Source organism: Protobothrops mucrosquamatus, unplaced genomic scaffold (genome assembly GCF_001527695.2).
Source record: "Protobothrops mucrosquamatus isolate PMUCROS unplaced genomic scaffold, P.Mucros_1.0 scaffold351, whole genome shotgun sequence".
NCBI classification, from domain to species: domain Eukaryota; kingdom Metazoa; phylum Chordata; class Lepidosauria; order Squamata; family Viperidae; genus Protobothrops; species Protobothrops mucrosquamatus.
The window spans coordinates 501,877-517,246 of NW_015386686.1; the positions used below are offsets into that span (position 1 = coordinate 501,877).

The 15,370-nt window shown below is 35.3% G+C and overlaps 1 protein-coding gene across 2 annotated transcripts in view; it reads left to right on the forward strand.

Moving 5' to 3' along the window:
• The window catches only part of LOC107287105 (ubiquinol-cytochrome-c reductase complex assembly factor 1), a 31,288-nt gene extending 17,752 nt beyond the window's left edge, over positions 1-13,536 (forward strand). For both annotated transcript variants that reach the window (XM_015815573.1, XM_015815572.1), the window contains exons 8-10: positions 9,008-9,085; positions 11,942-12,055; positions 13,272-13,536. In XM_015815573.1, coding sequence (XP_015671059.1) covers positions 9,008-9,085; positions 11,942-12,055; positions 13,272-13,406 — 327 coding nt within the window. In that variant the 3' untranslated portion in view covers positions 13,407-13,536. The remainder of the gene's footprint in view (positions 1-9,007; positions 9,086-11,941; positions 12,056-13,271) is intronic.
• The last annotated feature ends 1,834 nt before the right edge of the window (positions 13,537-15,370 follow it).

Below are 15,370 nucleotides of genomic sequence, written 5' to 3' on the forward strand. Positions count from 1 at the left end.
TTGTGGTAACACATAGCTAGTGTATACATAGAGTTGCTTTATGAGGAAAATCTGCAGTTTCTAAAATATGATAAGTAAATTACAGTAAGTAATGTAGAAATGATATATGCTTATAGATTGAGATATGGACACTTTCTTTAGTTTTACAACTTGCTATTTGGTGTTACCAATGTGAGAACATCATGATTTGAATCAAGGCAGCCTACTGCATTTTCACTTCCAACTTATGCTTTTCCTAGTTTTAAACAGTATATTAATTCATAGACTGGCTGTTAAAATTGTTGCAATATGAATCTTAGCTGCAAAATGTTGGAACCCTTTAACCTGGGTTCTTTCAGCACTTTTGATTGTTGGCAAGAGGGAACCAAAACTTGAAGCAGCTGTAAAAACAAAAAGAAAGCCTTTGGCCTCAGCAATTCTACTGGTGCTGGCAGGTTTCATATATAAATTTTATTCTGCTGCCCCTAAAACCCGAAGTTAATTTTGTTGATTATGTACCAGGTGTGTCCATGTGGCTAACCAGTATTCTTTATCTAATTTTTCCACTTCTGATTTTTCTACCAAACTTTTAAAAAAGCATAAAAATTTGATACTGTGATTTAAAGTGTTAATTGTAATATTAGGCATCATTAAAAATAACTTAATTTCACTCTGGTTGTGCAATTTACACACATAGTTGCCTAAACTGCCAGCTATTCAGTGTTGTGAGTTTGAGCCAAAACATGGGCTTTATTTTTATAAAATGTAAATATGTAAATTGCTGCATGAAAAACAACACTCATCTCAATCACCACCATCATCATATTAATAAATGTGACTCAATAAGGTGGGCATATGGGTAATCATATCATATTTTATTATCTGAATGTACATGAATATTTTGCTTATGCATTGAGCTTCTATGTTTCTCTTTTGAGTTGCATTATAGTTTTAAAATGATTTTTATATTCCATCCAAATAGAGATATATAGTGGATATCAGCTTGAGAACAAGAATATTAAATCATACTTCGAAGTTAGCTTCTTATCATCCCATCTTGTTCCAAGCTGGTGGTCATAATGTTCCATTTCAATTTAAACAGAAGGTTATGTTTAATTAAAGGTTTTGCCGCTTAATCGGTTTGCTGCAGGTGGAATTTTACAAACAGCTTATGCCTAACTTCCATTAAGTAAGGTATAATTGTCTATATATAATTATGAAACAGAACTACATAGTAATCTGTAAATTTGCACATATTGGTTCTGAGAAAATGAAAGTTAGAAATCTTTTAGAGTAATGATGTACAATAGTGGAGTGGGTTTTTTTCTGAAACAAGGGCCACATTTGGCCTTTAAATGATGAGTTGAAAGCTCTACTCAAAAAGCTAGGGAATCAGCCTGAACAAAAAATTAGTTTCATTTAATTTACCTTTACATTTGATTTAATTTACCAAATTATAATTTGTTACAAAAGAAAACTCTTTTGAAGGCCACATCTAAGGTTTCAGGAGTCATTGACCCTGAAATCACAGTCTACATTTACTGTTGTAAAGCAAAGTAGTCAAACAATTATCAGAAATATACCTGGCCCTGTACTTGTGTTCTGCAGTCCCCAAAATTGACAGCATGTTTTGCTGCCATGTTGAAGCAGGGAGAAAAATGACACTATAAGCTCTAATGCCTGCTTCATATAATTAAAAAAAAAAAGGACAAAAACCAGCATACCTTTAAATGGCCTTATTCAAGTAAGTTAGGGTGTCAAACTGCCAGCCCACGGGCCGGTTGAATCATGCGGAGGCCGCACTCACCTCAGCTCCGGAAGTGCGAAAAAGTCGCGATATGTCATGTGACGTGGTGAGTTTGACACCCGTGAAGTAAATGATGCAGTTCTGCCTATCTTGAATCATTGTGAATCCATAGCAACTCTTCCCTCTGCTATTATGAAGTGCCAGTTTCAAAAAGTTGCTCATTTCCTGATCTAGAACTAAGTATTTTGGTAAATTCTCTTAAGTAGAGCATAACCCCTGATTTTCCCTCAATTATTTTTCAGTCATTTCAATAAAAGATGATGCAGAACTCTTTTTTGGGTACCAAATGGGAGCATTTTCCAGACTATTTTTTTTCATTGTATTCCAGTTTTTCTTTTATTGCCTTTATGTTATAACTTGTGGCATGGACTCTCAACATTTTAGTGATTTATGATTCTGAAAGCTGTTTAGATATCTTTAGAAATATCTTATGCAAGAATATGTAATTCCTACCAGATGTTCAGCTGATTTCCCTTGGAGTAAATGGTACTGTAGTTACTTGCTTGGGTTCTCAGGTTTATACAAAACAGGCATGGCATGCCCCTTTTTAATGTATTTATTTCAGAAGCAGGTTCTTTTAGCAAGATTCTGTACTATTGTGGTCTCTTCTTTTGAGTCCATACCATTGTCCATTTTTACTATCATATAAGGAGTTATTCTTACAATTCGCGAAATTATTTTTTTCTGATTTTGTTGTTTGGAAGCCTATGTTGTCAATGCTGTAACTGGAAACCAAGAAACCAGTAGGAGAAATTACATTTGATATCATTGCTCCTTCTCCTGATCTTGGGATACATTCTCTCCATGATGTTTATTTTTACTACGTATGTAGATGACTTATCTTTTCTGAAAAGCACCTGAACTTGCAAAGTATGTTTTTTAGAGTCGATAATTAATTACATAACATACTCTCTCTTTTCACAGTAAGTAATAATACTGTAGCATTATCTTGTGGTCTCCCACCATTCCTGGAAACCTTGACTTCATACTTTCTACACACAATAAAAAATAGGAAAGCCTTTATTCTTAGCATTCTCATATGTTAATTCATTTTCTTACTGTCTCAGCAACAAATGAAAACTTGGATTTAAAGAATGGATCTTTTTTCTCTACTTTTGTCCCTTTTTCTTGTTTTTCCAGGGGTTAACGTGCAATTCACCAACTTTCAATAAAATTACTCTCCTAAATGCTTCTAAACTCACACGAAGAGTCATTAAAATTGTAGAGTCATTAAAATTGTACAATCAAAACAAATTTTGAATAATATCTACATATAAATTGATTTGTGCAATATCAAACAGAAAGAAGCAAAAGTACAAGTTGCTGAGATATCTAAACCATTTTTAGTTTACTTATTCCTGACCTTCGTTTCTTTAAAAAATTTAAGGAGTGTTTAAATCTTGTGGAAAATGTGAACGAAGATCAGATTTTGAAATGAATATTCCTTGTGGCAAATAAACATTTTTTTAAACAAAATGTTGCTCTCAAGTTGAAGGGACACTGTAATCCCACTACATCTAAGACTTGTTTGTTCAGTATAAAATCCTGATTTGTAGCTGAGCCTGCTTTAAAAATTGTACAAGATGATAGGAGCAGAAAGGGGCCATCCAGCCCAATATGCCAACCACATTTTAATTTATCTTAATCCTACCTTCCTGCTTTTCCTCCAGACCACTCAGGCCCCTCCTTTTCCAGAAACACATTGAAGTGTTTCTTGAATTCATGTATTGATTCTGCGCACGGAGTACAATGAAGTCTTTGTTTTATGTTAGGTAGAGCTATTTATACTTAGTAGCCCCTCTTACCTTCCCTCATTATAACTTGATTTGACTTGAAGTTTACTAAAGTTACTTCATACTGCACTAGTAAAGCTGAAAGAATCTGGCTGTAAGTAACTAAAACAAAACTTCCACCCCTTTCTTTTCTTTTCCTGTTTGGCCAGAAGATGTCCATTCCAGCTGTAGTAGTTACAATTAATATATTCTGAATTTCATGGATGCCCAAAATAACAAAAGTCTAAAGTAACAAATTGTATAATGAAAATGAACCTGTAAATTTAATTAGAATTACTAATTGCATTGAAATCCAAGTATAGAGTTCAAGGTAATCCATATCATCCAAGATTGTCTATGAGCTAACTTCCACAAGAACTTCCCTAAAAATGAAGGTTGGAGACTAGTACTCTCTAGTGAGATGTTTTTTAGGATAAGGTATCTAATGCCTCTTTCTCCCTGTGAAACATTGAATGTTATCTCCAGGACTGCCTATTTCAGTTAGAATTTGCCCACTCAGTGTATTCTAACATAGAATAGTTTCTGATGGTCTGCATTTGATGGGAGGGAACACAGAGGCAAGCATTTTCTGTAAGTGCTCTCCTCCTCAGAGGCAAGAGTGACCTTGTTGCTCATAGTCTTTTGAAAATGTGTTTAATTATAGATACCCGTACCTCATGACTTTGGGGAACAGATTGTCATTCTGAAAGGGATGTGACACTTTGAATGTTGTATCAAGATACATTGTTGTTGTTTTTTATTTTAAAATTTTATTTTGTATGTTGTTTGAATAGTGAAACATTAATTGAAGTCTAAAAGTCCCATAAATCAAATATTCACTCCTCATCTTATTGGCACTGGCACTATAGGTTTTGTTTCTGCTAGTTTACCTTCTGGAACTTCTCAGTGAATCAAGGGTGTCCCTGGCTGAAGATGTGGAAAGAGACTTTTTCAGGGCAATCACATTAAATACCCTTTTCTCTGAATTCCAGAGACTGACCAGTTGCTGAGACTATAAAATTGCTTGAGAAAATTCCTTAGAGCAACAGATTTGGTGTGGATCAATTGCAGTGGTACGGTGCCAATGAACTATAAACTCACTAGAGTGTGGTCTGGCTATGACCAAGGAGTAATCATGATGTCCACTTTCAAATTACAAACCATCTATTCCAAAGTAAAGACTGGACATTTAAGACAGACCCATGGATGTTGCGAATTCCTAAATCATTCCTAACTCCACTCTAAGGACATGGGAACTGAAAGCTCCTAGCACTAACAGCAGAAGAATCTAAAAGTATTCCCATGATAAGAGAGGTGTTCAGGTAGAGGTTTCGGTAGACATGCTAATAAGCAGAAAGGTAAGCAGTACAGAAAAACAGTATTAACCCTAACTTTTTCCTACAGTCCAGTTTCAAATATTGATATTCTCATCTGTTCACCAAGATATAAAGAGGACTAAAGTCTATTGAAAGACCACCCTGGTACCCATCTCTGACTAGGTTTTATTCAGATATATGCCATATCCAAAAGAGTAATATTCACCACTTGATTTTGAGGTTTTGTGAAATTAATGCTTCTTTGTTTCTAAATTCTAAATGGTCTTCCCATCTCGGTTGTTAAAATAATATTGCCTTATAGTCCTTTCTTTAACTGATGTCTACTTCCATATTTTGTTTATCTTAGGATAATGTCAATTCCCAACTGAGGTCAAAGTGATCCATACCAGTTTTATGTCCTTCTCTTCAGCATTACTCTGGTGCCTATTTTGAGATGCATATAATTCACTTCAGCATACATTATAATGATACAATTCATTCAGCTTTATGCAAGACCTCACATCTTATCAAAACTTTCCCTCAGGAAAAAAAGTAAAGTTTTCAGTTTGTCTCATTTAGAATCTTGCTAATCCATTGATTTATAGAAACAGGCTCTTTTCAATCTGTCCTTCTTTGAAATCAAAAGTACTGGATTGTGTTCTAAATGTGCAAGGTTAGAAAATGCATAAAAACCTTTAAGACTGGCTATCTCCCAATAGTATTTCAGGTTGTGTCAATTAATAAGTGACCCCCTCTCCCTAATATTAGAAAGAAAAATATTTGCCTGCTTCCATGAGACATTGGATGAAAACTTTGGCATAAAGTATCCTTTGTATATGTATCTATCAATAGAAATGCGCAAACTTCTTAGAATTCGCAAAGACAGTACTGGTGGTATTGATGAACAATTTGGCTGTTACAACTGAGGAGCAATCTATTTATATAATAATATATAAATAAATGTTTAAGACTGGAATTCTCCAGAATTCTGGTCAACTTACTCTGTAACATTTTGTGGTTCACTTTTTTCCTTTTACTGGAGGGCAGAACTAGGGCAGAGAAATAATTTTTATTCACTTCAGAAAGGTTACAGCAATAAAGAAACTCTTGTTAATATCAAGGAGCATGGCAGCCAGGAGTTTTCACAGTCTGGCATTGTTTGTTTTACCAGCAATTTGGAACCTTCTGCACTCTTAAAATATTGGCAAGAAAATATTTTACTGTTAACTGTTTTATGGCAGGCATGCCTTGTGCAAAAGAAGCCCTTGAAGAAGCAGAATTTTCTTCCTTTACTTTTGAAAGATGTGGGAAAAGTTAAAAATCCTGTTAACATATATGCCATCTTTTATGGATAATTAAAATGTCCATTTAAAAAAAAACTCAGTCTAGAAATCCATTTATATAAAAATAGCAACAAGTGTGCCAGAAATTAGTAATAGATGGATTGGGGGGAAAAGAAGGATAATTAACAATCAAGTGTATTTATATCTTTATATGTTGGATGAAAATGTTGAAATGTTCAAATTAGTCGTTGCTGTATAATCAATTGCTGATTGTAACAAGAGAAATGAAGTGGGCCTTAGCTGTACGTGCTTTCCCTTCCTTTCTTTTCTTCTACAAGAAGACATTTTGCTTTTGTTTTTGATTAACTATAGTTAAGCATAACATCCAAATGACTGTGCACTGTGATTAGTTGCAATTATGATTTCCTTGAAATAAACAATTTTTGTATATGGATTTGAACCTTGCTTGTTTTAAACATAATTGAGCTAATCATGATTTGCATCAGAATATTACTCTGAAATAAAGTCCTCTTGGGACTGTGCTGTATGAAAAAGCAGAAAGCATGTACATCCAGTGTTCGTTCCTGTATTAATTAATCATAGTTTAAATGTTATCTCTTGAGTACTGTGAAGGAATCTTTTCAAAGATAGCTTTCCTATATTATATATAAAACTAAGAATCTTAGCACATTTGAAATGAGTATCTTTTAACTCCTTAGTTCTGACAATCTGGGAACAATTTTTAAGCTCTAAGCTATGCATATTTATCTGGAAGTTAAACATTGTTGGACTCACTTGGGCGTAGTTGTATCTAAAATTGCACTGTATACCTTCTGAAAATAATCTTGAGCCATAGATTTCAGTGGCTTTAATGCATCTGTGCTTAATTTATATTTTTGTGGGATTTGGGGCACAGCCCTTAATCTGAAGCCTTCAGAAAACTTCTGGGCTTCTAGAATGATTGCCTGTTTCTGCTAAGATTCCTCAGTTACTCTGATCAAAAGCCAATATGGAAGTAATTCCAGTCCACGTTTTGGTCTTCACAGATCTGTGCAGGGCTTATTTTGCAGGAGAATAAGATGTGGCTATTAGCAATTATAAGTCTTCCACTATTCATAACATTTGAGACAGGATTGTAATTTAAGATATAATTATTGTTGAAAGCTTGATGTTGAGATTTCTGCATTTCTGGGAAGATAGGATTGAGACAGATTGTTCTAAAGAGTCCTCTCTAAGTTTATTTTCTTTAATGGAGTACTGTATCTCTAGAGTTAACCATAGAGTTTCTCCATACGAGGAAGCCCTTTTAAAATTGTGCTGTTATCCAGGGTACACTCCCCCTTCTCAGTGTAAGACTCATCCTTTTATTTATTGACATGCTTGCTTAGCTTTGTTATCTCAATAATTCTTTTTAAAGGTGCCCCCTTTTTTGCTTTAAAGCTATGCAAGGGATACGGCATAAAGTGCAATTATTTTCTTTGCCTCTTCTAATATTTGTACTATGTGTTAAATAATCCTTTTGGTAACCTTTTTATTTCACAAAAAAGCATGGTAAATATATTATAATTCATAGAATTTGTTTTAAAAATAAAAGGTTAGTTTATTGTGGGTATGTTACAAGAGAGCTGCTCCCCCGACAGAAATACAGTTTATTCAGAAGCATATTCTGTTGACCAAAACCTTTGTCTTGAACATGCATTCAAAGAACAACTGTGGTTGGGTGAAAATGACATAATTTATATAGTTGGTAAAAATGTAAGTAATTATTGAGGTTGCAGTCATCATCTAACCTTATGATTTTTAGCACTTTTTCATTAGATATTTAGTAGTAGCCCCACAATCAGTTTATGATGGCTGGTAAAGTGTATGAATTTTAATAATTTGTATAAGTGGAAATATAAATCACTTGCATAAAATAATTTTTATGATTCTGCTGTAAGTATGAACTATTTTTTAAAAAAGTTATGAAAGAGTAGTTTAATGGAAGACTATATAAAGTGTAGTTTTAATAGACTGACCTGAATTAATTAGCTCTTTGAAGGCAAAGTGATTACAAGTCTGTTCCTGAAAAACTATGTGCAAATGATCTCACTAAAGAGCCGTGGTGGTGCAGTGGTTAGAATGTAGTATTGTAAGCTAATTCTACAGACTGTCAGGAGTTCGATTCTGAGCAGCTCAAGGTTGACTCAGCTTTCCATCCTTCCGAGGTCGATAAAATGAGGACCCAGATTGTTGGGGGCAATAGGCTGACTTTGTAAACTGTAAATCACTGTAAAGTGATATATAAGTCTATTGCTATTGCTAGTGAAACTACAATGCCTTGCTTTTATCCAAGGGATCAGATTGTTGGTGTTGTTCATGGCTTTTCTTCGTGTTTAGCAATAGCAGCTGATGGGCTATGCAGTTTTTATGGGTTAAACATTCAAATCCTGCTTTGCATCTCTTACAGCATTTTATTTAGTGTGATTTGTTTAGCACTGTGTTGAGATCAGCTAATTATGATTTTTATTTGCTTGTGTCTTTTTTTCTTCTTCTCTTGTAGAACTGATAATCACAATAGAAAGTTAGGATAGTTCCCTGCAATCAGTTGTAGGAGCTTCGTCCTCGATAAACTGCTGCTACATTGTTTTTTGTTTAATAATATGGTGTACTGTCCATACATATAATAAACTCAATGTCTATACAGGCATCTTCCATTTCTATACATCACAAATCTTTCATTTATATAATGTTATGTTCTGTGCTATCTAAAGTAAGCAAGTAAGCAGGCAAGAGACTTTAGCTTTCTTGTGCTGTTTTTGCATCTAGTACCAGTCCTACTTCTAAGTCAGCATTGTTTTTATTTTTCAGGTTAATGCTCTTATCCTAAGAAGAAGTCTGAGAACCTTGACAGAAGTTTTCTATGCGTCTATTTTTGGATATGATGAGGTAATGTAACAGTTAAATTAAAGTTAAATATGCAGAGAACAGAAACAAAAAATCTATCTGTGTTAACATGAGTTAGTCTCGTTGTGTGGTCAAATGCCCTGAATGTTTGTTAATGTTTCCTAATATTCTATATCTGCTATTGGTGAGAGGTGAATGAAGCTAGGAGAATGTGCTGTGGCCACTGGAAAACCATCATAGATTACCAAATTGGAAAAGCCTTTTAGGTCATAAAACTCAATCCCTTGTATTAGAGCAGGGGTGTCAAACTGCCGGCCCAAAGCTGCGCTCACCCCATTGTTGGCAATGCAAAAAGAGTCACAATATGTCACGTCATGTGACATGGCAAGTTTGACACCCATGTATTAGAGAAATCAAAAATAAAATATCCTTTATGGACGCCTGTCTAGTCTCTATTTGAACATTAAGTGAAGAGGAATCCACTCTGTCTCTCATCTGTAACATCTGTTTGGGAACCTGATACCAAACTGTTCATATTTCGCTTGAGATTTAACTTTTTTGCTGTTAAATAGTATTTGTTTTAATACATGCTCCTGAATAAACCCATCATAATGCTGAATCTGCTGCCTGGATCTCCTTGTGTCTTACTTGTTTCTAACCACAGATTGATTACACATTCTGCAGTCCTGTCTATAGCTTGTTATTTTATGTAAAGTAGTCAAGATCTAATATTGTATTTAAAAACTACATTGTTATCTATAGGTACTATAATCTCCTGCTGTCCCTTTTATTTTATTTTCCTTTTAAATATTTTTAAAATAATCTTTATTCTGTTTAGTAAAGCAAATAAGGGCTTCTGTTGAAGTGCTTAGAGCAGTGGTTCTCAACCTTCCTAATGACGCGACCCTTTAATACAGTTCCTCATGTTGTGGTGACCCCCAACCCCCCATCCAGCTGGCCAGGGAGGGGGGGAAGACCATTCCGCCAGCTCCGCCCAGCCTGGTTGGAGAAGCGCCCAGGCGGGGAGAGGGAGAGAGAAAGAGAGAGAGAGAGAGAGAGAGAGAGAGAGAGAGAGAGAGAGAGAGAGAGAGAGAGAGAGAGAGAGAGAGAGAGAGAGAGAGAGAGAGAGAGAACGCCAAGAGGAGGGCAAGGAGATAGAGGAGCGGTGTCTCGATTCCTAAGACCATCGGAAATATGTGTTTTCCGATGGTCTTAGGCAACCCCTGTGAAAGGATTGTTCGACCCCCAAAGGGGTCCCGACCCACAGGTTGAGAACCACTGGCTTAGAGATTGTTAGGGAGGGTCTAGAGATGTAGACTTGACCAGACCAAGATAAATTAGCTATGGGTTCAGGATCTACCCACTCTTGGGGATTGTCCAGCTTTATTGAATGGATTTTAAGACTGTTCTTATGGTTATCCACATCTTAGTTTCCTCTTCTTTGGACTACTGCAATGCATTTTATATGGGGCTACCCTTGAAGACTGTTCAAAAGCTACAAGTAGTCCTGAATCTGCAAATAATTAAGTGATTGTGGCACCTTCTTGTCATATTTCTACTGGGCAAGCTGTTGTTTGGCTTCCCAGTGCATTTTAAGATGTTGATAGTTATTCATAAAACCCCTCTTGGACATGGTCAGCATGTTCCAGGTCCCCTCATTGAAGACCTGCAAATTTGTGAGACCTGGTGTGTTCTCTGGTTATGCAACTCTACTATACTTCTTTGAGTCATGTGACATGTATCTTAGGAATCTAATAAATAAAAATGTAAGGAACAATATTTTGACTAGGAAATATCTTATTCAAATGGGCTGATTTGGTAACTTCTTCTGGGATGTAGTGCACACTGTATGTGACAGAAGAAGACCCATTGCTGGTCTTTCCTACAGAGGTGAAAATGAACAAGGTAGTAATAACCTTTCTATTTAGCAGTCCATGTGTATTTACAAATAGCTAGGAGAAGATAGGGAGTAAAGCATGATCAGAGATTTCAAGTATGGCAAGTCTGCAACAAATCCTTCATCCTCTATAACAGACATGTCAAACTCGCAACGTCACGTAACATATCGGGACGGTTTTGCCATTGCCGGCAATAGGGTGGGTGCGGCTTCCGGATGACGCGTCTGTCCCGCGGGCCGGCAGTTTGACACCCCTGCTCTATAACTTTAAGGCACCAGACTAACATTAAGGCACCAGGAGACCTAGTCCTGCCTTAGGCATGAAAACAAGCTGGGTGACTTTGGGCCAGTCACTCTTTGTCAGCCCAACTCATCTCACAGGGTTGCTGGTTAGGTCTGTTCACTGCCTTGAGTTATTTATTTAAAAAATTATATATATATATATATATATGGGATAAAAAAAATCTTAAAAAAGCAAGAGGAAAATAATGAGATCTCAATGACTCCATTTGAAAAATGTTTATTTTCTGCTGTAAGAAACCAAAGATTTTTAATACAGTTGTTGGGGTTTTTTATGAAAGCCTTGTCCAATTTCCTCCTAGCCAATCTATTTGAGATAGCATATTTCCCACTGTCACTAGCAGCAGCACACCAACAAACCATTTCATGAGTTAGCTACAAAAAAGATTGGAATGGTCTAAATCAGGGGTGTCAAACTGCCGGCCTGTGGGCCGGTTGCATCATACGGAGGCTGTGCCCACCCCAGCTCCGGCGATGCAAAAAAATCACGATATGTTGCGACATGTCATGTGACGTGGCGAGTTTGACACCCGTGTTCTAAATGATGCTATGCTGCTTGCTTGTTCTTTCTGTCTGTCATTTCTTCTTTACAACAAGCCTCTGGTAAATCATAAGTTGCCCCTTTTCTGTAAAGGATTGTCCTATACGAATAACAGCTTTTTAAAGTAAATCTGAGCATCTTCTTTAAAAATTTATTTTAGGGAATACTCTCAGATGATCATGTACTTGCAGCAGCTATCTGGAGAAATCTGTTTGAAACAAATTGCAGTGATCCTAGGCAGCTGGCAATGATGGTAGAATATGTGCGCAAGCAGGTAAGCAGCATAGAATATATGTAGGTTCCTTTACTATTTCATGAAAAAAGATCATGTTTGGTAAGAAGCTAAACTTTCTTGATTTTCCTTTTTGATAACTAAACTTAAGGGGTTTTCCATAATATTGTCTCTAAAATACATGCCTTGATCCTGCTTCTTACAGCAATTTTCAGAAATCAGTTTTTTTTCTTTTATCTGTAAAGTTCTTGACTTCTCACACCCAAGGGAAATCATGTTAGCTGCCTTTCTGCTATATTCTGGCAGGCTGAAAAGTTTTTATTTTAGCACACATTTAATGTGTAAATTAATGGAATTCTGTTAATTGGGAATTGTTATTGGGAAGAGCTATTTAGGAACTTGGTGTTTCTCAGCAATCCCTGTCTGCAGCTTATCAAGACATTTACATCTGTTTCCAGTATTGCACAGCTGTTCTGAGGAGCTTTCTTCTACTGCAATTGCAGTCTTTGAAACAGATGCAGCTGCTTTAATGAAACTTATGTGTTCATATATGTTATGAAGCACCTCTGAAGCTGAATTGGTGCTATTTTAATAACACACTTCTAATTGTGTTTTAATTATTGTTAATGGTACATAGTTGGTTTTTTTTAATATATTATTAACCATTTAGTATTTATTTAGCACATGGCAAGCCATTTGTATGCTATTTGTTGATGGAAAGGCTGGATGTACATTAAACCAGTAAATAAACAACTGGAGACTGGAATCCCTGTATGTTGGGGAACAATTCAAAAAGTGTAAAGAAGAACACTTTTAGTGGGGTGTTCAGAGCTCTACCTTAGACAAGCTGCTGATAATCAAGAAACCTTCTGGAATTGTACTATAACAAAACTAGAGTATTTCAGTAGAGCAACCAGTTGAAGCCATGTTGAGATAAATTGCATTTGAATATTCTCAATAACAAAGACAACCTATTCTTTCTTTCTGGAGCACTCATTAAACAAATATTGTATTTCAGGAAATAATAAGATATGGGCCCATTTGCTGACTGTGTTACAATTGCTGTGTAGAAAACAGCTGCTCTTGGATAAACATTGTACATTATCCTTTGGTGGTGAGGTGGGCACTTTATCTTTTAAATGTCTGGTTTTACCATTAATGTCTAACTTTGGCCCCATCTTCCATCAGTAACCTGACAGAAGAATTACCCTTCCAACATATCTGTAAGTGACTTGCACTATTTTGCTGTGATTATCAGGTGCAGCATCTGGATGCTATGTCAGGAGAAGACCTGCTGCTGTCTGGGGAAGTGACTTGGCGCCCCCTTATGGAACCTAATCCACAAAGCATTGTAAAGCCCGTTTCTCCAGTATATAATGATGAAGGACTTTGAATCCTTGTCAACCAACCAGAAAATGTTTGCTATTGTGTATATTATCTTTATACACGGAATAATTCCTGGAAGAAGTAACTGGGAATTCTTAGAAAAAAGCATAATAAATGCTGTACTGCTATGTTAAAAAGTGAATAAGAGTTTGTTCTTTTGTAATTATACATTCTAATAAATTTAAATACCATGGTGTTTTAGTAGTATATATATATAAATAGTTGCTACTATTTATTTATGGAGTCTTTTACAATTATATTATCCCCAGGTCCTGTCAGCTCAGATATCTTTTGCAAAGCCTGAAAAAAATGCAAAATTCCTACTATGTTTTTGAACAAATATTGTCTGTCTCTAGGCAAATGTTATCTTGGGAATTGCAAGGATTAAAATAAAGTTTCTTAAAGTATTGCTTGCTATTTCCCATCTCGGATCATATTCAAGATAATATATATAATGGGGAACACTTTCTTACTTTGATTTTGCAGTTCAAGAATAGAACATTTTAATGATCTTGTAGGAGTCATAGCTTTCACAACCAGCCCAGAGGTAACTATTAAATGAGTATTTATAAATGATTTGCATGTTGTTTTAGAAATGCAGATAAAATCAGCTTGGTTTAATCTGATGTCTGGGAAATGGAATCTATATCTTCCCTCCCTAATTGTGGAGAAAACTTATTTGTTGAAGCTAGTATTTGCTTTGAAAGAGTAATCCCTATTGAAGTTTCACCTAGTGTTATTTTAAAAGGGTGATTGTACTAGGGCTTGTAGGAGGAAGAAAAAAGGTCAAATTACTTCAGCCCCGGTAATGATCAGATTTTCTCCTAGTGAATGTGATTTGCATTTTTAAAAACCTGTATGTTCAATCCAACTCTAATGTCATCTAGTTTGGTCCTATTACTATGGTTAGACGTTCTAGTATCAAGGTCCATCGTTTTGTATAATTAAAGCAACTCAAAGGCTTTTTCTGTGCTGCTTATCAAATGGTATCTTCATTTAGAAATTATCCTGAGTTGCTCATATAAAGCAAGTTGACACATTATTCCTTTTTAGAAGAGAAATTTAATTTTTTGTAATGGCCAGCATTAATATCCCCGTTTTATCATTTGGGTTTTGTTTTGGTTTGTTTGAAAAGTTGGGAGAGATACATTCTCCACTAATTTAGAGTCTGACTCTAATAAATATACTAAAATATAGTTGTCTGTTTTATACTTTAAGCAGTACTACATTCCAAAAGTTTCATAGCCTGATGTATACAGTATATGCCTTACAATTGCATAATATATGATCAAGGTTCTGCCAATGCCCTTCTGTTCTTATATATTCTCCAAAAGCTCTTGAGTTGCTATTGTACTTTTCTACATGAACTGTGGGGCAAGACTTTTGAAAATGACCAATTCTTTCCCGAAGTTTAAGGATTTTAATATATAATTTCTAGCACACAATGCTGTTACTGGGTTATTACATATATTTTGCTCTTGATGATCATGTAAATAGCCAATACAGAAGATGCTCTATTTGAGTGAAGAAAATTAATGGAAACTCTATTAAAAAAAGAGCCACCTTCTGTAATTCAATTCAAAAACATAATCTGCTCCTTTAATACGTATTATTGGAATCTCTTTGGAAATGGTTGAATTTTCACTAATGTATCTGTTAATGAACGGAAAGGAAGATAAATCCATTTGCAAAACTGTCTATGCTGAATGAGGCAAATATGTCATTCTAGATGCTCTATTGCTGTATTGGTCAATTTTCTTTCTATCCAAAAACTAAACCCACTAAATACAACCCCAAACATTTAAATTATTTTTTTCTAAATAAAGCTTACTCAGCTAAATCTATAATGAAACGATGAGTTATGTTCTACTTTTGTAAAAACATTACAAACCAGGCACTTTTTCCTCAGTTTATTTAAGATGCCTTTGTTGCAAGCTGTACTATACAGATTGGGTATAAAATGCTATGCAG